The sequence below is a fragment of the Erithacus rubecula genome (genome assembly GCF_903797595.1).
Source record: "Erithacus rubecula genome assembly, chromosome: 3".
Classification (NCBI taxonomy): Eukaryota; Metazoa; Chordata; class Aves; order Passeriformes; family Muscicapidae; genus Erithacus; species Erithacus rubecula.
Genome location: NC_136689.1, coordinates 44,043,278 through 44,065,443, shown reverse-complemented (window position 1 = coordinate 44,065,443; position 22,166 = coordinate 44,043,278). Strand labels below are relative to the sequence as shown.

At 37.7% G+C, this 22,166-nt stretch overlaps 2 protein-coding genes across 12 annotated transcripts in view; one reads left to right on the top strand and one right to left on the bottom strand.

Annotated features, from left to right (window-relative positions):
• KIF15 (kinesin family member 15) overlaps positions 1-18,247 on the bottom strand; it is a gene marked incomplete at its 5' end in the record, with an annotated part of 49,616 nt that extends 31,369 nt beyond the window's left edge. For all 3 annotated transcript variants that reach the window (XM_079302564.1, XM_079302565.1, XM_079302566.1), the window contains 19 exons: positions 15-120; positions 865-972; positions 1,839-2,027; positions 2,365-2,506; positions 4,304-4,445; positions 4,851-5,028; positions 6,064-6,273; positions 7,086-7,177; positions 8,270-8,393; positions 9,094-9,216; positions 10,591-10,716; positions 10,815-11,024; positions 11,703-11,882; positions 12,261-12,358; positions 12,503-12,540; positions 13,671-13,747; positions 14,857-15,040; positions 16,224-16,263; positions 18,037-18,247. In XM_079302564.1, coding sequence (XP_079158690.1) covers positions 15-120; positions 865-972; positions 1,839-2,027; positions 2,365-2,506; positions 4,304-4,445; positions 4,851-5,028; positions 6,064-6,273; positions 7,086-7,177; positions 8,270-8,393; positions 9,094-9,216; positions 10,591-10,716; positions 10,815-11,024; positions 11,703-11,882; positions 12,261-12,358; positions 12,503-12,540; positions 13,671-13,747; positions 14,857-15,040; positions 16,224-16,263; positions 18,037-18,247 — 2,578 coding nt within the window. The remainder of the gene's footprint in view (positions 1-14; positions 121-864; positions 973-1,838; positions 2,028-2,364; positions 2,507-4,303; positions 4,446-4,850; positions 5,029-6,063; positions 6,274-7,085; positions 7,178-8,269; positions 8,394-9,093; positions 9,217-10,590; positions 10,717-10,814; positions 11,025-11,702; positions 11,883-12,260; positions 12,359-12,502; positions 12,541-13,670; positions 13,748-14,856; positions 15,041-16,223; positions 16,264-18,036) is intronic.
• Positions 18,221-22,166, top strand: part of KIAA1143 — a 92,988-nt gene continuing 89,042 nt past the window's right edge. For all 9 annotated transcript variants that reach the window (XM_079302695.1, XM_079302693.1, XM_079302691.1 and 6 more), the window contains exons 1-2: positions 18,221-18,353; positions 19,834-19,993. In XM_079302695.1, coding sequence (XP_079158821.1) covers positions 18,246-18,353; positions 19,834-19,993 — 268 coding nt within the window. In that variant the 5' untranslated portion in view covers positions 18,221-18,245. The remainder of the gene's footprint in view (positions 18,354-19,833; positions 19,994-22,166) is intronic.

The window sequence follows — 22,166 nt, the reverse complement described above, 5'->3', positions numbered from 1 at the left end:
TTACAAAGACTTACGATCAGCATTGTTTTGACTTTCTTGAAGCTGCTTTTCAAGTGATTTCGTGTGTTCAAGGAGTTCCTGGCGTTCTTTACTCCAGTCATTCCTTTCAGATGAAAGAAGCTTGAAAAAAAACAGAGTAAAATTTCTTAAATAGAAGGAAGTGTAGGAGTGGATAAGTCACACACTAACAGTAATGTAATGATGGATTAAAGCATTTCATCAACTGATTATCAATACATTTTTCTTTAAATTCAGTATTTGGTGACTCTGAAATCCCTCAAAAGTCCAAGAAAAAAATAATTTATATAACTGAAGATATTACCTTATCTGAAAAGTTCATTTAAAAGTAACCCACAGATATCAGAAGTAAGACTGATCTGGAAAGAATACAGGCCTTATCTCCTTTTCTATAATAAATCAACCCTAGCCATTAAGCAAGACTTGCAAATATAGGTAGTTCCAACCGAGATTAATATTTTTGGCATTCCAAAGTTTAAGATTTCCCTGTTACTATAGTTGTTTTCCAGAAATAATGAAGTTGGCCAAACCCAAACACAAGCTTATATTTAAGCTCAAGCAGGCTCGGTTCACAAGATTTAAAACACCAAAAACAAATTCAAAACTGCAGTGTTATGTTAAATGAACCTTCTCTGCTTACTCCAGCTCCAGAAGGGTTGGATTAGATGACCTTTAAACCAAACCAAACTATTACATGATTTTAAGTTCCTGTCTTCCTGCATAGCCCTAAGTTATGACGCCACATAAATTTGTCAAAATGCAAGTAACATTACATGATCTCACCAGAAAACACAGCAGTATGACTCTATGATAGTACATGAGCTCTATATGACATTGTTATCTCACCTCCTGTATTTGTGCAGAGTGATGCTCCAGTTTATTAATGTGTTGCTGGAGTTTTATATTCTTGCTTTCCTCTTCATCCAGCTTTGTCTGCATTGTGCTCATTTGCTCCTGTGACACAACAGACACTCAAAATTAGAGCACCCATCTTGCACGTTTTTCCACATGCCATATACCAGACTGTGCATATTAAATATAAAAAGTCAACAAGTTTCTATTTTTATGACCTGAACCAACAGAAAACAGAACATTCAAAAATAAACTGTTATCCTAAGTATCTGATTTCTCCTATTTCTAACTTAACTGCCAAAACACAAGAAAATCCATCAGTGAATACAAGGACTGAATCCAAGAAACACTCAGTTTTCAGACATGTTTACCTTGGAAAAATAAGGCTTTAAAAAGAAATTATTCAAAACATACACTTAATTAAAGGATCTCTGCACTATGGTAAGCATCAAAGAGGGGTTTTGGCTATTGTGCCAGGGTTTTACATGCACTGAAGTTAGTTCCAGGTTCTAGAGTAGTTCACATAAATTTGTAGTGCTCTTCTATGTGAGAAAAGACCTTCCCAGCGGAAAATATCCAAGACAATGATAACGGTGGATAAGCATTATTTGGCTTGTTTCTTCAAATAATGCAGTATTATATATTATGCTTGTGTATTGTTCCAAATGTAGCTGTCAACTTATAAAGAGGACTCCTCAGAGACAAGTTCAGGTCTAAACACAGAAAAGTATCAACGTCCTGCAATAAACTACTTATGATATTCAACCCTCAACTCAGTGCCAGTAGTTTTGTTGTAAATTCTCTTTCAAGTATAATGCATAGAAAACTGTTTAGTGTTAAGGATTAATGAGGGGCTTTGGTTTTCCATGCAAATTCAAATGCATTTGGTGCAGGGGAAGTACTTCATGGCAAAGCCTGCTTTATTATGAAGCTGCACACACACTTCACTTTTTATTCAGAATATTCACCTGTGCCACTCTGAGCTCCTCAGCAATGGCTTCACATGCTTGCTCACTCATCTCTGGAGGAACTGGCTCTTTTAGAATGTCATCCATCATCTCTTCAGAACGCTGAAAATCTTCAAAATGATAGTCTGGGCTTATTCGTGGCACAAGGCGAGACCTCAGCTGGTAAGCTTTAGTTGGAGTTGTTATGCTCTGTTACAAAGATTACAAAGCAGTCTTTATTTTAACTGTAAAATGAAATTCAAACTTTGTCAGGTATTGTATTTTTTAATTCTACAAGCAGAATAATGAAACAAAATGCTTAAAGTGGCTAGTTCTGAACTACTATTAATTCTTCAGATTTTTGGTCTGATGACAGTAGCAGTCATTCAGTTAATACACCTGAACAAAAAGTAGCCTATTTGCTTTATCACATATGGAGAACATTCCAGAAAATTAGTTAGGCTAAGGGATCACACAAATAACAGCCTGTACTCTTGTACAACTCAGAAGTAAGTATGTATGGCCTTCAATAAACTTATTCTCATACCTTAAGATTTTCTCTGTGTATCTTCTGTAGCTGAGCGACTTCTTGGCGCTTGTGTGCTTTGGTTGCCTCCAAAATGTTTTCAAGATGCTGGTTTGCTTTTTGAAGGGATTGAAGCTCTGATTCCAGTTCCATCTGTTTTTTCCTGTTTAGAAAGTATTTTGCTACTGTGAGAACTACCCCATGAGTATACCTTCCTATCAGGAAGGGTAAGCTGCAGTATTGCCAATGAGAAAACTGCAGCTGAACTTTTACCCAAACACTGAAATGCATTATTTTAAGAAAGCCACCACTGCTGCATTAAAAAGTTAAAATAACGTATAAAAAATTAAAAAGCTAAGCAGCTTATTTGTGCCTGCATAATGAAGCAAGCAGATGGATAACTAAACATGTCAGAAAAGAAAACCCATTACATGGTAAGAAATAAGCTGAGAGCTCTGTAGTTCCTTTTATGAGAAAGTGGTATCACTCATACAGATATGGTTTTAAGCTTAAAAAATGTTATCCAGTTATATGAGAAGTATGAACTGGAGCTTGTGAGGATTAAAGAAAATCCTTTAAAGACTTTATTTTTTTTTGAAAGTGCTGCTCCATTAAGATTATTTTGCCCTCTAAGAGTACTTGAACTGAAATCCATCAGTTGAGCAGAAATTTCGAAATAATTTTCACTAAGTATTTTGCAGAGCTACATGCTGTTACTGTAATAATTGCCATTACTGTCATAATGGTGAGGTCAAAATCTATAGACAAATGGAAACTATTTAATCTCTCGGAATTTTAATGCAATTATTTTCCCCTCATGCTCTCGGCATCTCCAGCAAAACTTAGGGAACAGAGCAGAATCTTAGTTGTGACTGCAATTGGACAGCAGAAAAATTAGCATACGTTGTTTTGCGAAATTGCTATTTTACTCTACTTTTATTCAGTTACAGCATATGGTTACACATGTATGGAAAATTTTAGTTACTCAGAAACTAGAAACAAGCATTACATTTGCTGGAAATTCTGTTTCTCTTCTAGCTGCAGTTACAAGATCTGAATTTTTCAGAAATGGAGCTAATCAAGTGAAGTAATGTATTATTCACATGCATATGAATACTGAAGGTATTAGTGAGGCCATTCCCATTATCTTGTGCTGCCCTCCAGAAGATCAATGACAGTAAATACTTTACTACATTAATAAGGGCAAAGTAGACCCTTACCTCATGTTTAGATGCCAAAGCAAATTGATATAAATGTACTACCATGACTTTGTTCTCATTTGAATTAAACCTTTGTTCCCATAACAAGTCTCAAGATCAGTTTTATTGCCTTCTTAAAACTCTTTGAAATTGAGATAAAAAATTAACCAACAGGTCAGCCAGAGTTTTCTAGGGTGCTTGGATTCTACATTTATGGTGACTCAAACTTGCAGACTTTGAGTGATTATATTAAAAACTACTGTTTTTACAAAACACAAACAAACCTCCAAAACAAACAAAACCTCCAAATACCCCTCTCATTCTCCCCTACCCCATCAAATCCTACTTCCTGTCACTGCTTCCACCTGTAATGTTCCAGTTACTGAAAAACATTTGCTCTACTTAGAAACTAAGCCAAACTCTCCCAGGGCTGTTAATCAGGTGGCTACCAGAATTAAAGGGTATGTCCATCTCCTGGCACAGGGTGAAGCATTTTTCTGCATCCTACTATCAAGAGTGGCTCACGAAAAGACAAAGAAACCTGCAGCAGTGCAGACATACCTTCAGATTTAATGATGGTTTTCCCTGGTCTGGGAATAACTGAGTTCAACAGGAACATACCCTATGTATGCATGCCATTATTCTTAACCTGGCCCTTTCTTACAAGCCTAGTTGGTATAATCAAGATCTGAGTCTTTCAAAAATCGGTATGAATGACTTAAAACCATTTAATTAGATATTTCAATACTGTTTTGTCTCACTTGGTTAGCTCTTTAAATTCTTCGTATTCTTGCTTTGAAGTTGCCAGTTCAGCTTGGGTCTGTAGCAGACGAGCTTTCAGCCTTTCCACAGATGCCAGAGAGTTGCCTTCCACTGACATGGTGGCAGAATATAGGCGGTGACCTAAAGAACAATCACAGACCCTCTGAAATCACACAGCAGCTCAAATACCTAAAGTTTTACCAAAATGAAAGCTTTTGTGAGCTTTTGAATAGCACAGCAGCAACTGAGATTGAGAAAAATAGGTATTGGCAACAGTCCCCGTGAAAACCAGTAATATTACTGCAGTCTTCATGATAACTAAGGAACACAAAATGAGATTATAGACGAGTTTCACAAGATGCAAATCAAAATTCCCTACTGCTTGAAGGCCAACATGAATACAATTAAGTAAAATTATTTTATCAGTCTTCAGGTACCACTTTGAGGAAGGCAAAAATACATCAAGACAGACATTTTCAACAATATGCTGCACACAGCAGAAACACAATAAGCATACTTAGCTGGAAAACATGAGCATATTTTTACCTCCAGTACTTTTCTCTGCAGCTGAAGCTTCCAAAAACGCTTTTTCCAGCTCTGCAATGGTCTGAGCATCAATTTCTTGGGCCTTTTTAACTGACTGCAAAGAGCGAAGCTTTTTATTCTCCTCTCTGAGATTATGGTTCTCCATGGCGTACTTTGCAATTCGTGGGTGTCGTTCCATCTGTGGCAATCAATATTTTATACAACAGTTTTTATTTTCCAGACAATGCTATAGCTAGCTAGCTTTAATAAGAAATAAACTGTAATAGAAAAGGAAAAGAGGTGTTCCCCACAGTGGTTAAAACTAGTCAGTCTTTCTTTGGTTAATTTCCTTACTGCCTTGGAATCTGCTCTCAAGACAGCAAGTTTACATCTTACGTATTTACACTTTTACTGGTAATACAGCTGTAGAATGCTTTTCTTGCTGCTCTCCCTTTTCTGTTTTAACTTCAGCTTTCTTAATGCTATCCTTGCAAGCCATAGTAATGTTTCTATAGGCAATAAAGGACTGTCCTAAACTTTATTTCTTCTCCTCCTCCCTTTCCTCTGAAGCTCAATTATGAGCTGCAGATTTATGCTACTCTGCCAAGACATTTACTTCTTTTCCCTACTTGTGCTTGGAGGAAATGGTATTTCAAGAGTTTGCCTTCTCTCTTGGGTTTCTTTCTTCTTCAAAACTGCCTCACAAATTACACCATACCTACCAGACAAACCTACCCAAAGCTGTTCTTCAAACAGCTCCACAGGACCACATCACCCTTCATATGTCCATCTGGCATGTGTATTATCCTTCAAAAACCCACTGCATCGTTGGCATCCTGCTGTCTGTCTTTCCCTTTCAACTGAGGTCATAGAGCTCAAAGTCAGCCATATGAATGAGGACTTGTGATTTGGAGACTTCCTTCAGCTGCTGAAAAGACACTTTGGTCCTCTGCCTAACTCCAGATCAGATGGCCTGTGGCATGCTCCCACCATGACATCACCCATACTAAACTCTCCTCTTATGCAAACTCAAGCTCTAAAACCTAAACCCAGCCAATATCTCTTCCATAGGGAAATCTCATGTATTTGACATGCTTCTGTAACGGAGCCCACCACCATCCTCTGCTTTTCTGTCTTTCATAAAAAAAACCCATATTCACCCACCACAGGACTACAACACGTGAGCTGTCTCTCAAAAAAAAATTGTTCCAGAAAAGAAAACCAAAGACTTTACCTGTTCTCTAAGTATCTGCACTTCCTTCCTCAAGTCACGGAGGAGATCATCTTGCTCTTTTGGCATTAAAATTCCACCAGTTTCTTTATGTAATCTCTCCAGGCGAACAATATGGTCTTCCCGAAATTTAATTATCATTTTATTGGACTGAACAAATTTCTCCTTCTTGGCACACAGTTCTTCTAGCTGTGCAACTTTTTCTAATAAATTCTTAGAAAGTACATATATAGATTAGTGAATTTTTAAGGTGCACATCTTACATACATATGCAGAGGCAGACAAACAATGCAGAATCTCAGCTGCAATGATTTTGTGAACATACAGACCATCATTTGCAGTAGATTTGTAGAGAGCAGCAGCTCATACCAAGAACCCAAATATTGCAAAAATTGTACTTAGAAACTCCAATATAATCTAGTAGAGTAAGTATTCTATTAGGCACCTCAGGAACACATCATTAGAGTCCCTGTTTCAGTTAATTTTCTGAGAAAAAATAAAAATCCATTTTGGCTGTTTCAGTACTACACCATGACCAAAGAACAATAAAGTAAGAAGACTGGGACATTTGCTTCAAAAGCACACTGTTGATTAAAACACTCAAAATTAAGTAAAACAGAAGCTTGCTCTGTTCAATTTTTTTTTAATAAGAAAACCCCAGTAAACTCCCCCCCCACCCTTAAAATTAAATATATTATCAAAGATATCCCATGGCTTGTCAGAATTTGAAAGATAGAATAGAAACACGGAATTATTTTGGTTGGAAAAGATTTTTCAGATCATCAAATCCAACCATTAATCCACTGGTGCCAAGTCCACCACTAAACCACTGTCGTTTAGCACTACAGATGATATCTTAAATGTCATTTGACTAAGTTCCCTTGTTACCAAACCTTGTTATCTTTGGATAGAGTATTTTTATTCAAAACCAAGGAAAATCATTAAGTGTGTCAGCTTCAATATGCTCACTAGTCTGTCAGCAGAAAGTACACTGAATGCACTTGGAAATATCAGTGCTTTCTTACCTTCTTTTCGCCTTCTGATTTCTCCCAGAACAACATTGCCTCTAGAAAGTTGTTCATGTAATTTATGTTGATCTTCCCTTTGTCAACAACATCTGTAGGGGAAGTCAAAGAAACAAATTTATTACTAAAATACCACTTAGCCAGGATTCGCTACATATATAACATAACAATTGTATAAAGCAAACTCAAACAAATGCTTTAAAGAGTCTAATTCTTCCACAAAGATTGTGTGCCATACCCAGAGCACACCATTCCTAGTATTCCTAGTCACCTGCAAGTGCTGATAAAGAACAGAGCTAATTTACATATTTGCATAATTAACAAACTTGTTCAAGCATTAACAGCCTTGAAGTGAACTTTTATTAAAGTCAAAGAATCAGTCTGTTCAGCTAAGCATATCTGTAGAATGCAAAATCCCTCTGAAATTAATTTGATAACACTAAGCCACTGTTAGCATTATTAGTACAGTTTGTACATATTGAAAGTGGACTGATTGAGTTATGAGAAGGAAATTTAGGATAATAAGCCTGAATTATGTGGACAATTAGTGGCTTAATCTGGAAGGAAAGTGTCCACACAAGGGACTAAGAGGGTTTAATAATCCACTTAGAAATTAATTAAAAATAGCATTTCTGAATATTCTAATACAGACAAGTCTACCTATTTATGGAATACTAATCACCATAGTAGATAGGTGAATGATAGCTACATTATCGTGATTTAATATATTTTGAAATGCCATCATGTTTCTGAAGTACCTAGAAAGCAGATTTTGTATTTTTGTGATTAAGTATTACAAACACAATTTAACTGCACAGAACAAACACAGCTCTAATATATAAAGTTCTTCTCAAAACTCTTGCTCGGTGCTTAAGCATCATCATTTGTTTTCCCTCAGAACTCTATCACTGAGCCCTCTGTCAATATTCACATATTTACTAACCATGACTTGGTTTCCTACCTCATCTCTGACTTGTTTTTACTGGTTAAACACGTATGCTAACAGAGAATTAATTTTTCCTTGGGAAAACTCAACCCCAGATGCTTTATATTATACAAGGCTTTCTAACTTCTGTCGTAGCTTCTCCTGCTGTATCTAAATACTAATTGTTCAGAAACTTAATGAATGCCTCCAACCTTCTGGCTACAGAAATAGCAAATTCTCCTTCACCTCCAACTCTTACCTTGTGATACAGGAATAGTGCACACAGATGGCACTGAAGTAAGTTGAGCAAGTTGCTCTTTCAACTTCTTGACCTCAGCTTGCAGCTGGCTCACATTTCCTTGTGTATCTTCATTTACTACAGCCTTTTATAAGTAGGAGAAAAATCAGGCAAAGGTATAAGTAAATATCGTACATGGTGAGAGAAAACTCAAAGACTGCAAACCAGTAAAATTACTAAGAACTCTTTCCATCTTAGGAAAGGAAGAATGCATGGGAAAAGGAAAGTTCTATGCACTGAGAAATCAGCAAGTTGCACTTCAGATGGAATTAGAGGTTAAAAATGTAATATTTTCTGCAGAATTTTGTCTGGATCTTTTTCATCACCAAAGCAATATATATGTCAGAGACAGTTTCAGCTAAATGCCAATATGCTTTTAAAAACCCACTCATAAGAAATTACATTTTGGGCACTAGAATTAGTATAGAACAAGTTGACAGAAACAACACTGAATCAGAAATTTTTTTGAAATGTTACATTTTTAGTATTGATTTACTTTTTACTTTTCTAATTAAGTGCTCTGAGAACAAGCAAAGAATATATGCTATTAACAGCATTATTTAGTCTCTAGCTGTTGTCCTTTATTCCTAACCAAGAGCAAATAAACCCTTTTAAAAACATTTTGTCTTAAAAAAGACCCCACACGAAGCAAATTTTTGAATAAGCTTAATTAGGTTAAATTAGTGAAAGCACAGGAGTACTTCAGTGAAGCTACTTTGCTTGCAGATATTTAAGTTAAATGACAAGTGTCTGTTGCTACAATGAAGACATTAAATAACTCTTACCTTGTTTTTAATCAACTTTGCTCTCTGAGCAAAATTAAGAGTGGACAGTGTTTCACCAAAACACTTGGATCCTGGGTGAATGTTTGCAATTATACACGTTTTTGCATTACCACCAAGAGAATCCTATTTAAAAACACTGAAATTAGTTTTATTTGCATGATTTTGTTGACAATAGCAAGCCATCACCTAAACAATACCATGTAAAATTTTGAAAAAATTGTAAAAAGATTTTTGTTTAACAAATATCCACATAGAAGGCAAGTTTCTCAAATTTTATTTTTAAATGTTGGTATGAAGGATGTGACTGTAAATAAAGATTTTATATGGGGCTTCAAAACCCTGACTACATTAGATAGTTTCTTCACCTGAACAGCAGGGAGAGGAAAAAAAACAACTGCAAAAATAATTTTGGTAATCAGCAGATTAGCGGACACACTACTTTCAACATCATCTGTTCCTTGTTCCAACCTATCTTCCTTCTACCTGCAACTATTAAACAAACAAAATCACAAACCAACAGATTCTTGACCAAGGATATAAAAAGATCATCTCCCTTTTACATGCACATCTTCAGGTATTTCTGTGCTGTTAAACAAATATCTCTCAAATCTCAGAAGGCAGCATTTGTAGTTTAAGATTAAAAATCTAGCACATACATAACAATCCATAAGCCTCAATGGCATTCTCTCTCTAATAGTGAAGGTAATGTTTGTGGACTTTGCAGAATAGACACCTCAAAAAATAACCACCAAAATAATAAAATAACCACAATAATCACTTAAAATAGCAGCTCACAAAGTTGTAATTATCTTCCAATTTTTATGTATTTTGGGTTGCATTGGAAGAACATAATTCCTCAGAGTTTCATCAATCTACATAGAACTGGGATGGAATAGAGAGAAATTTTTGCTTTGATCACAATAATGTATTGTAAAACAAATACTATATGTATACAAATACTATATTATAACTCAAAAATAAACTACAGACATTCATGTACTCTTCAAAGAATTTTGGTGGGTGCTGACATCCAGAAAATCTTTGCTTCTGTCTTTGTGTTCATTTTGAAAAGAGGCTATAAGCTTTCAGGTAGGAGACTAAATTTAACTAACCTTTAACACCAGACAATCTTAAGCACACATAAGCTAATTTTGGAAATCACATCAAATGTTTCAACACATCTCTAAATATAACACTTCGATACACATTATTTCCCAAATTATAAGACTGAAAATATCGTTTCTTTTTTCATTAAAACTTCCAAATATATATGTAGTAGGAGCTTATGAGAATAAATAGATTTACCTGCAGTTGAAAGCAATAGATTGATTAGAAATCTGTTTGGGTTAAAAATATATTTTTCAGTCTTTTTTCCACTTGCCCAATACTGAAACAACTTTAATGCACTGGAGTTCAGCTTTTTATAGCAAAAAAGCCCAATGAAATATTTTTTTCTACATCCCAGGTTGCAGATAAAATCCAGAGAATATATATTACCCGCAGCAGAAAAGTGAGCTTGGAATCCCGGTAACAAATGTGTCTCTGTTTGCCATTGCCCACATCAACAAGTGCTGTGATTACTTGGCCCAGGCAGCTTAGTGATCGATTGATGTTACCTGCTTCCTAAAAAAGAGGGGAGAATAAGAGTGAATGAATTTGGTGGATGGAACAGGGCACTTCATCTGAAAAGGGAAAGATGCCAGAGATACTACAGAACTAACCTTTAACCTCAGTCCTTCTGTATGGGTGTCCTTCTGTCTCTCAGATCCTGCCAAGTCTACCAGGTTGAGTAGGGAAGACCGAATGTTAACAACCTCACTGTTTTTCTCCATGGATTCCACTGTGATAGTGAAAACTGCATGTGATCTGGAGGATTCTCTGTTCATGGAGGTCGATGCTACACGGCGGTTTCTCCAGCCTTTGGTTAACACCTAAGCATGAAAAAGACATCACAATTTCAGCTGTATCAGACTGTACTTTACATACAGGTGACATAAGCAGCTATAGGCTCAATTCCATGTAACAGCTTTTAAAAATCTCAAGGACAAGGACTTTCTTCACTGTTTTCCAATAGAAGTATTTTAAAAGCAAAAAAGATATAGCTACAGTCAAGCTTAGTAGCAGAACTTGTTATAATATTAACTTATTTTCTCCAAAAGTGCCATTGCTGTTTAAAAGCATAACATACCCAATACTGGTATATGGTAGCAGCACACAAAATAATTAAAAAAATAAAGTCACACAAGTAGTATGCATATGTGTATCATTCATGGAGAAATAAACTGGACAATTCTGGAACACAAGGAGCCTGCACAGCCAGAAATAAAGTTTTCTGTGGCTATTTCAGAGATATGTAGGGCAAGCACTAGGGAAAGTTTACTGTAATTGCAATTCAGGTATTCCAAACTCCAAAACCTTATTGATTTCTCACAGGTACAAGATAGTCAGGAAGCATTGCCTTAAACCAGCTTTTTAACAATGTTTTAAAGTAATGGAGACAAAGCATCACAGAAAAAAAAGAATAAAAAAATATGCTTTAATCCAAGAGAAATATTTACCACTTGAGATTTAAGATGAATAGTCCAGCATTAAAAAGTGCTAAGAAATACCTGGTATGCCTCAGCAGCAGATGACACCACCTGTTCAACAGCACCATCAACAAAGACTCCCTTCTTGATGTGTTCTCTGAGAAAGAGTCCAGTTGAAGCAGAATCTAGCAAGTCAAATATCTGTTCATTGTAGATTTCAATAAATGAACATTTGCAGAGAAAACTCTTTCCACTGCCAGCCTGAAAAACACAGTAATTTACACTATAAACAGATCGTTTTAATAAGTCTGTGATTGTATGGCAGCAAGTCTCTTTTCCCATGTATCTAAAGCTATTAGATTGCATATATATTCTGCATACTACACATTTCTGCTTTGCAGGTTACAACCAACATGCAGAAACCTAGATGCACTTTTAGACTCAAAAATAAGTGCACTTGTGTCTGAAGAAAGTATCATTTGGTAGATTTGGTAGATTACTGGATGTAAGCATTTCTCATTAATACATTTGAGGCAAGATGGCAATAATCTTGGTAGCTTAAGGGCTGCACACCCTGTTTACCAACCTTGGCTAATCTTTACTGTGAGACATTAATTTACTGGAATACAATAAAAGTACCTTCTCCTTTTCCCGCTCGATGAGAAAAAATAAGTATTCAAAGCTCCGTGGAATTACACCTCTCAGACTGTGAGTGAAATTATCGGAATCAGATGGTCCTAAAGAGATTTTTATATATAAAAAAAAATTAATTAGTGATACTCAAGTGTAATGGTTGACATGAGGAATACATCTCAAGACCAAAAAAAAAAAAAAAAAAAAAATTAAGAAACCACTGAAAGATTAATCTCTCCTACACTTACCCATCATAGTAAAGGTTTTTCCTGACCCAGTCTGGCCACTATTAAAAAAAAAAAAAAAAAACAAACATGAGATAAAGCTTTATTTTTCATTAATCTGCTCTGTTAAGAAGTCAAAGCTTAAAACAAGCAAACAAAAAAATTTTAAAACTAAAGATAAGGAGATAAAAGCAAGCGGAGAATTCAGCTAAAAAGGTTTAAAAATAGAACAGCAAAATTTACCAAAAAATTGCATTAGATAAATCCTGTTTTGTCTCCCCTATCAACCACCATTTTCTTCCTCATTTCTGTTAGAAAGGGACATTAGCATTAAAATGAAGGCTTTCAAATATATACATTAAACTAATTTTTGGGTCAATCTTTAGAGTTTTATGTCACGCAGTAGTGACATATTTGACTTAACAAGCATATTTTTCTTTTAAAGTTTTTTTTTTTTTCTAATGTAGTTATTAATCAGGCTAGAGAAACTTCAGAACTTCAGGGCTATTTCATTTCATTTTTCCACATTTGTATATTGTCACAAAGTGGACCTGACAGTTTTGCAAAAGCTATGCTACCCTAAAAAAACCTCAGCAAGGTTTTTACTAGACTAGCCCTTTAAGTCAGCATTTTCTGACCAAAGTGCTGACTCAGTTTTCAAAATGAAAAAATACTAAGTTAATATAATGATATTCATACTACCAGTCATGGAATATTAAAAATATTCTGAAAGTTAAAATTATCATTCATGAGTTTTCCCACAGGCACCCAAGAGTCACTGAAGAGTTGAGCTGTCCAAATACCAAGTTAAAACAATTTTCATTCCATTTTACCATGGACATGCTGAAAAGCACTTGTTCTCTCTTTAACAGTACCATGAAATTCCTACTTTTTAAGTAAATAATAGTAAGATTGAAATGGGTTTACATCCACATTATTAGCCTTTAGTGTTAAAACACTTATAAGTAGGTGTTATAACACCTACATACAGACTGCTCTAGAAGAGGGGCAAAGAGTACCATACAATATTGCAAGAACATTCCTTATGCTGTGCTGCAGTAAAGAAGCACTTTTAAAGTTTACTGTAACACTAAGCAGGCTCTGGCTTTTAAACCCCAGCTCCTTATTAGCACAATCACCTTAAATGTCACCGTTGCTATGAAATGACTGTAACTGCAGGGAAATCACTTACTATGCAAAGATGGTTCCATTGTAGCCATTCATACAAGATTCAACAATGTTTTTAGCCGCACCTGAGAACACAGACTCCTGGGGACAAGGAAAGCACCACTTGTTTTAAGTATCTTTTATATCAGTGTTTCCTATGCCATAACTTTATAGTATATAACAGATGCATTCCTTAAGGTTAGACAAGTAACATGACCCTTGAAATTCTCACCACAAAATGATACATCCTAAGTCTTTCTGACAAATAAGTCTCTTTGCAAAAATTTTATGCCATGATAAACTCAAAGAGGAATAATAAAATTCAGCACCACTGAAACAGCTTCCACATAATAATAATAATAATGATAATATTGATCCAGTGGTTTTGATTATGTTATGCAGTTTGTACCATCAGTAGGCCATGTACCTGTGGATTTCCTAAGGACACTTATGAAATCCAGCTTTCAACATTTGCCACTACACAATGGCACATTCAATCAACCTTAGTCTCATCTATCTTTACATTTTTCTCTTAGATCTGCAAGAAAAGCCTAGCTACAAATAACAGCCTATAGCAGGTGAAGTTTTGCTATTTTTTTTAACTTAAATTAAATGGAACTGGGAGTCTTAGCAGAATTAAAATTATGTTCAGAATGTCAAACATCATATTACAGAAATTAAATTGAAGGATTTTCTTTACAGTATTACTTGCCCCAGATGAGCAATACATTTAAAAGGCAAAAGTATAGAAAGGAAATATAGTAAATAAAATATAACTCCGAAGTTCCTTAAATACAAATGTGCAGGGCCAGGAGCTGAACTTGATGATCCTTGTGAGTCCCTTCCAACTCAGCATATTCTGAGAAATTACATCTTAATATCAGCTACTGACTGCCAGTTATTTTTATACATTTGTCTCAATAGGCAGATTTATTTTCTCACTATGGTGTTGCCATAATGTTTACAAACAAAACCTTCAATTTTAATTCAAACTCCAATTAAAGAAATTAATAGCTAAAAAAAAAAAAATCTCATCAAAACTGTTAGAGAGCAGAATTTAGTGCAGCATTCTATACCATAAGGACACATTCCCCAATCTGACCACTGCAAAAAATTAGACCTAATGCAAACATCTTTAGAAAGGCTTAGCATAGTAGTTGCCAAAACTTGGGTGAAAATAGGAGTAGTTACGAGATTCTGGAAATTATTACCTGTGTTGTTTCCATATTTGCAACATAATCAAAAGTGAAGATCTTTGGCTCAGGCTTTGAATGCAGACGGATGGTATTTGATGAAAGCACAGATAAACACAGGCCATGATCTCCATCAGCTAATGCAGGTCTGTCTGAAGGGGGACGTACCCTTACAAACACTTTGATAGCATCACCTTCAACACTAAATAAATGTTTATGCATTAGATTACTTCCAAATAGATCCATTGTCTGATAACATTAAATCACATCAGATTAAGAATATGAAGTCTTACAAAGGTCTGTCTGAAAATCATTCTACTACTTGTAGATGAAATCAATAAAGGTAAAAAATGTGGGAGATTTAAAAACAAAGAACATGCAGTTACATGCAATTTTTTGCTGTGGCACCTAGCTTTAGCTCTAAAAGTACACACTGCATAGTGAACATGAGATACCCTTCTTACTCCTGGAAGTTTTAATGGATCAATGGATCAGATACTGCTACAGTCCAGCAAAAAAGTTGTTATCATTCTTCTTTGCTGCTCACAAGAAGGGGAAAAATAATCAATTCTTGATCAATGAATCAAATAAAGCATAGCAAGTGCCTGCATCTAAAACATTCCTAATCAATTTAATCACATTTCTCACATTTAGTAAGTAACTGTGTGTAACTTACATTAAGGCTTTGAAGAGTTCTGCCATAAATACCAATACACACATAAAATATTAAAGAAATAAATTATTACATGAAGTGATAGCAAGCTTGGATTTACTGTACTTCATCCTTTTCCAAAAGTTTTAGCAGGAAGCTGTTATAACTGCTATTTTTACTTTTGGTATACAAGAAACAAGAGAACAGTTTTAAAAGTGGGGAAGGGTCTTCATGAATGAAATGTGCAGCTGGGTAGTGACAGAGGAAAGGGCTGAGAAAGGGAAGATGTTATACTAGATTTATAACACATCAAATTAATTTGCCAAATGTGCTTTTATTGTACAACATTATTCTGAGCTGTGGCACAGTTTACACTTGGAGGAGGCCTTTTTGTTTTTTGTTTTAGTTTAGAGCTTCCTCACAGGACTGAAGCTCCTAGTGGGATATTTCTTCATATAAACTCTAGAGTTCAGCTGCAGAATTAGCAGACAAATGAAAATTTATTGTGTGGCAGAATTCCAAGAGGAACCCAACACATCAGTGCAACAGTTTTATTATGAGTTCTCTTTTTTTCAAGTCTGTAAGGATGTTAGGAGAGAAAGGCAGTAGTCTTATGAAGGCAAAGATTGAAAGAAAAAATTTTAAATTATCTCGCAAAGTTCTGCTCGGTTTTGTTTGCACTTTCTGTGCAATGTGATTAATAATATATAGGAACTGGCCAGTATTATTTTACCTAGGTGAGTTCAACAAAGACACTGAAGAGTCAGGCAAATCTATAAGAGAAAAGAGAGATACACAAAAATTAAAATAAAATTACTGCTCAAAATTCCCCACTTAAATAGAAAATATTATACGCAGTACAGAGGGAAATAAATGGAGAGCTCTATAAAGTATATTAAGGTACTCATACATGAAATAGATGTGCAAACACTAAGTTTTAAGTAAGTAAGAATATGTCTTAAGTGCCTTAAAGAGCAAATGCCTTAGAATCTAGTGTAAAAAACAAGCTTCACAAACAAGCTTTAGTGAGAGCTCAAAAATACAGTTCTAGACACAAAAAAAAAAAAACATAGTAAGAATATTGCTTACATTCTTCAGATAAAAGAGGCTATATGTGTAAATTATGTGTAAACTTTTGTACTATAGAACTATAATTCTAATAGGTTTAGAAGAAATGTTTCAGGTTTGTGTTTTTAGCTCATTGGGTAATCTCTATTTGGGAAAATCCGTGCACTGGGGAGAGACTCTCTCCCTCTCTCCTCACTGCCATCATCAGCTGTGATGATGAGCTGCTTCTGCTGCTGCCAGAGATTCGCTTCTGCTTAATTCGGGTCTCTATGCTGAAAGCTTTTAGCACGGACTTTAACATTTGGGACTCTTTGCCCCTGAGGCACTGTCTCTGCTCCTCTACAAATAAATAACTTTACAGCAACCTACAACTGCTCTTGCCTCTTTGGAGGCCCAGAGCCATAAAAATCTCCAAAGTTGGTCAGTCATAGGTTGGACTCCATTATCTCAGAGGTCTTTTCCAACCTCACTGATTCTGTGAGTGAGCCTCATTTTGCACAGCTTCAGATTTCAAGGAGGTAGCCCATATTACCCCATAGTAGATAAAGTGATTTATTTTTTACTTAAGGATGAACCTGACATGAAAGTACATAATATTGTCCAAAAATTAAATCAATAACAAAACTGCGTTTAGAAAATAAGCAAAATAACAATGAAATAAGGCCTCCAAATATAAAAAAATAAAGTATTTATAAATTCTTTGAAAGCACCTAGGTTTTTTGTAGGAGGATTGCCTTTAAAAGCAGAATCAACAATGATGTGCAAGGGTGCTAACCCTCTCTTTGACATTGATACTACCTAGATATCCTCCCGCTGCATGACCTTTTTACATGCTGTTTTGACTTACTCAACATCTGATAAATATTTTAGTTTCTATTTAACTAATTTATTCTTCAATTGCACAAATTATCAAAGAAAGGAGTGCATTTAAAAACTGAAATCAGACTGATAGGTACTTGCACAGCCCTAGGGAATAGCCTGAAGTTGCGTTAGGGGAGGTTTGGGTTGGATATTAGAAAAAAAGTTCCTCACCCAGAGGGTGGCTGGGCAAGCTCCCCAGGGAAGTGGTCACAGCACCAGCGCGACAGAGCTCAAGAAGCGTCTGGACAATGCTCTCGGGCATGTGCTGTGACTCTTGGGGACAGTGCTGTGCAGGGCCAACACCTGGACTCGGTGATCCGCGTGAGTCCCTTCGGACTCAGCTTACTTTGTGATTCTGGGAAAGGGCCGAGTTCCACATGCCCAAACACCACCGGGGCGGCGCCCAGCCCGCAGGCACCGCCGGGCGGAACTCCCCGGGGCATCAGCCATCAGCCCCCGGGGGCATCAGCCTGGCCACACTGGTTCTCCCACGCCAGGGCACGGGACAGGGCAGCTCCCCCGGGCAGCTGTCTCTCAGTTCCCGAGCCGCCCCAATCCCCTTCTGATCTCCGGAGCGAGGGCACATCCCCAGCCCCTTCCCGGCCGTTGCCGCTCACCTCTCACGCCGGCAGCCATAGTCACCCGAACCCCGGCAACTCCCGCCCGGCGCTCCAAAATGGCGGCACCGTTGAATTTGGCGCCCAGCGGCGCGGCCCCGCTCTGTTCCCCCACGCCTCCTTCCCCGCTATTGGCCGGGAGCAGAGGAGCGCTCCGGAAAGGGAGGGGCGGGGCGGCCGCGTCCCGCCAGGAAGCGCACTCGGTGGCCATGAGCAAGAGGAACCAGGTCTCCTACGTGCGGCCGGCCGAGCCCGCCTTCCTCAGCCGCTTCAAGCGGCAGGTCGGGTATCGGGAGGGCCCCACGGTGGACACCAAGGTAACGCCGTGGCCCTCGGGCGGGAAGGGGCCGCGCCTCCTTCCTGGCGCTTCCCGAGTCCTGATGCGCGTCCATCCCCGCCCCTGCCTCCTCGCGTAGAGGGCGGTGGGGAAGCAGCGTTCCAGGGTTTTGTAATGCAAGGGGGAGCCGTGGTCACTCGATTACAACTGAGTGAAATCGTCTGTGTGACTTGGTTTTGCTTCCGTGTTGGCGGATCAAACCCACTGCCCGGCTGCTGTGGTGGCCTTGCAGAGCAGCCGCTTCGGCCCCTCAGTGCCCGGGGGGCTGTGGGGGCACGGGGGGGAGCAGCGGTGATGCCCCAGCTCGAACGGACTTTTAAAAGACCAGCGCGGTGGAAGAGGGGAGCGGTGTGGAAAAAGCATACTAAAAGCACGGTAGAAATATTAGTGGGAAAGGAGTTAACATGAGTTCTAATGGAAAGAGGGGAAATTTAGTTAGATCTACGGAAGCAAATCCTTGACTCTGAGGGTGGTGAGACAGGTTGCCTGGGTTCATTGTGAATGTCCCATCCCTGGAACTGTTCAAGGCCAGGTTGGATGGGACTCTGAGCAACCTGGCCTAGTGGGAGATGTCCTGTCCACGGACAGGGGGCTGGAACTGGATGATCATTAAGGTCCTTCCCAACCCGAAGATCTTGCTGTAGGTCCGTGGTCACGAACTGCGTAGTGGCGGCTAGAAAGGCAGGGCAGAGACCGTAGGGTCTGAGCCGGCTTGTTAGAAGGCAGCCTTTCCTGAAGCACAGATTTTTTTTCTGCTACAATGTGATTTTGCATGTGTTTCCCTCTAAGCAGAGTTTTACAGGATACCTTATGAAGTTAGGCTATTTTTATATGTATATATTCAGTAGATTAAAGTAATACTGTCTATACATTTCCATACAAAATAAAGTTTTCAGACTCTCTAATTTTGACAAGCTTTGTGTTGCTGCTCTGAGGTTTCCATGACAGAACATTTAATTAAAAACAAAAAAATACCCCAATTGATTCTCCTGCCCCAATGCACAAGAAACAGGAATATTCCTTGTGTCAGTGCTGCTTACAGTGATTTGCTTAGCCAGGTTTAATAATCCAGCCACCATGGACCCATGTTTCCCTTTGTGCTGTTTTGAGTACAGCATGGAAAGCTCAAATTTGGACCCATACATTTAAAGCTTTTATTAGTGTTGCATAGCAGACAGTGCCTGCACAGTCCAGATGGTGAAGAAGAGGAATTGATTTCTTGTTTTCCAAGTTCCTGCTGTTCTGGTCTCTAGTTGAAGGTGCCCATACTCCCATGCTGGTTGCATGCCATGTCTCAGTTATGGAATTGGTGTGTCCTTTGGACACGGTGTCTTGGGAGGGCCTGGCACTGGCAGCTGTGTTATGCCTTCTCAATAACCCTTCTGCAAAAGTGAAACTGAAAAGAATTGACCCACAACTGGAGTGGTGATCAGAATAGCTTTTATTTCTGTCTTGTCCAGAGAGAGCAGCTTCCACTTGTGGATGATGACAGTGACAATGGCAGTGACAAGGAAGATGAGCAGCCTCAAGTGGTGACACTGAAGAAAGGCGACTTGACTGCAGAAGAAGCAATGAAAATTAAACAGCAAATCAAAGAGGCCTTAAAGTCAAAAGAATCAGGTGAATTTCAAATTATTGATTTCTTGCTTGGTGTAGTCAAAGAGATAACCCACAAAAGCAGGCCTGATACTTTCTCAGCTTTCTGCTGTTTTCTACTATCTTTGATTAGTTCTGAATTTTTCACCTAAATAATTTGCACTTGTGGTTCCTAATCTCAAGTAATTAAGTGTTCCTATTTAGGCTATGTGGCTTTTTATATAATGATGTGGTAATGTGCTTCTTGACTGTGACCATCCTCCCTCTTAATACTCCCTTAAATTAATTTTTTTTGTTGTATTTTGTTGTATTATTCCGGTGCAGTCTTTTGACATCATCATCTGTGTTGGTTTTTGAACTCATTGTATAGTTCAGTCAAATTTGACAGTGGAGTGGATATTTCATGAGTTCATGAAAGAGTGTCAGGACAGAGGGATTCACAGTTGTGATTTGGTGGAAAGAATTGCAGATGCATGACTTGAGAACATGCTCACTTAGCTGACTGGCCCATTTGATTACCTGCTTAAAATCATCCCCAGTATGTGTTGTGACTTGCAAATATGTGAACCAATATAAACAGATGATGCAGTAGTGCCAAAAAACAGCAAGGTCCAGAAAAAAGATGTTTCTCTGCCACAAAGAATTACACAGTATGGAAAGATTGAAGTGGTGTGGGAGGGGCTGCTGCAGTTTGACAATAACGATGAGAAACTACAGCTGATGGATACAGTTATGTTAAGAATTTCTCTTACTATTCATCATTCAGTTATGATTGACATCAGTGCTTTGAGCATCCAGAAACTTCAGTCATCACACAGGGTATGGTGAAATGTAGCTTTATCTTTTGCTGACAGAAGACTTGACAGATAAGAATGTTGTCTCTAGTGTAAATGTCCTGACAATTAAGAATTTAGAACTGGCACCTCACAAGTATAAAATAGAATGGTGAATCACAGGAACTAGACATCTTCTGTTGTTAGCCATTATGGCTATTTACAAAAGCTGCCAATTGAATTTAGAGCACACTGTGAGGCCTAGCACATGGCTGTCAATATGAAATCCTTAGCTTCTCTCTTCATCTGCCATTTGGATCTGAAAATTCAGGTTCAGGCTGTCTCTGTGTAGACATGTGTTAAAATTCAAATGGTATAAATTGAGAAGTCAGTAACTGAAGTGGGAGAAAGTATCTTAAGATTCCTATATTTTTTAAAAGCATATTGATGAGCAATTTTAATTTTTAATAACGTAGGTTAGCTTGAAACTAAATAAACTATGTCCTGTTTTCTGCAGGTAGATATGTATTTGTTAGGTCTAAGCAGGTATATGACTTAAACTCCTCTGAGAATATAAGCTCAGCTTTGGGCTTACTTCCTGGTGTCTTGTTACTGAAGTTTAATGCACATAGATGCTTGGTGTCTCAATTTCTAAAGTCATCACAAAATTTCTTTTCATCCTCCTAGTACTGGGAGAAGTTTCAACGTATTGGCAAGAAATGTCATGGTTTTTTTGGAGCATTGGCTTCCTTTTCATATAAGCAGTTTAAACTTTGAGTGATCACAGTAGGAGGAAAAATGATTTTGTAAGGCTGGGCAAAAAGAAGTAGTTGTCCAAGAGAATCTATTGAGGTGGAGGCCATGCTGTGAAAAAAGTCCAAAAGTGCTACCAAGCTGAATACACAGTGTGAAATGGAAGTGTATTTCAATAGAGTGACTGAACTTATTTGGTGGAAAAAGACATTCCTAAGACATAATTGTAAGTAGTGAGGATGGCAGTATTGAGTCCCTGTAGGACTTTGTCACCTCTGCTTATCCCTTCAGTAATAACTTGCATTTGGAGGAAAAACATCCATAGAAGTAGGTAGCAGGAGCACTGGGGACTGCTGCCCTCTGTTCTGCATTATTGTGTTACTTTTAATTCATCTGCCTTTGCAGTTTATATGAGGTCTTCGTGTCCTTTTCCTCTTTATGGCTTATGGGGATAAACAGGGTAGGTGCTGCTGTGTTCCTTTGCTATGGAGAGAACCCAGTGTGAAATTTTCATTGAAGAGAGGAGTGTGTGTGCTACAGCTTGCTGAAGGCTTTTTGCATTTTGGGCCATTTTTGCACTGCCAGTCTGACCTCCAGGTTTAAATGTTGATTTCAAGTCTGAGGCAGGTATTTAGACAGCTGTTTGCTTGCAGTTTAATGAAGAGAATTTT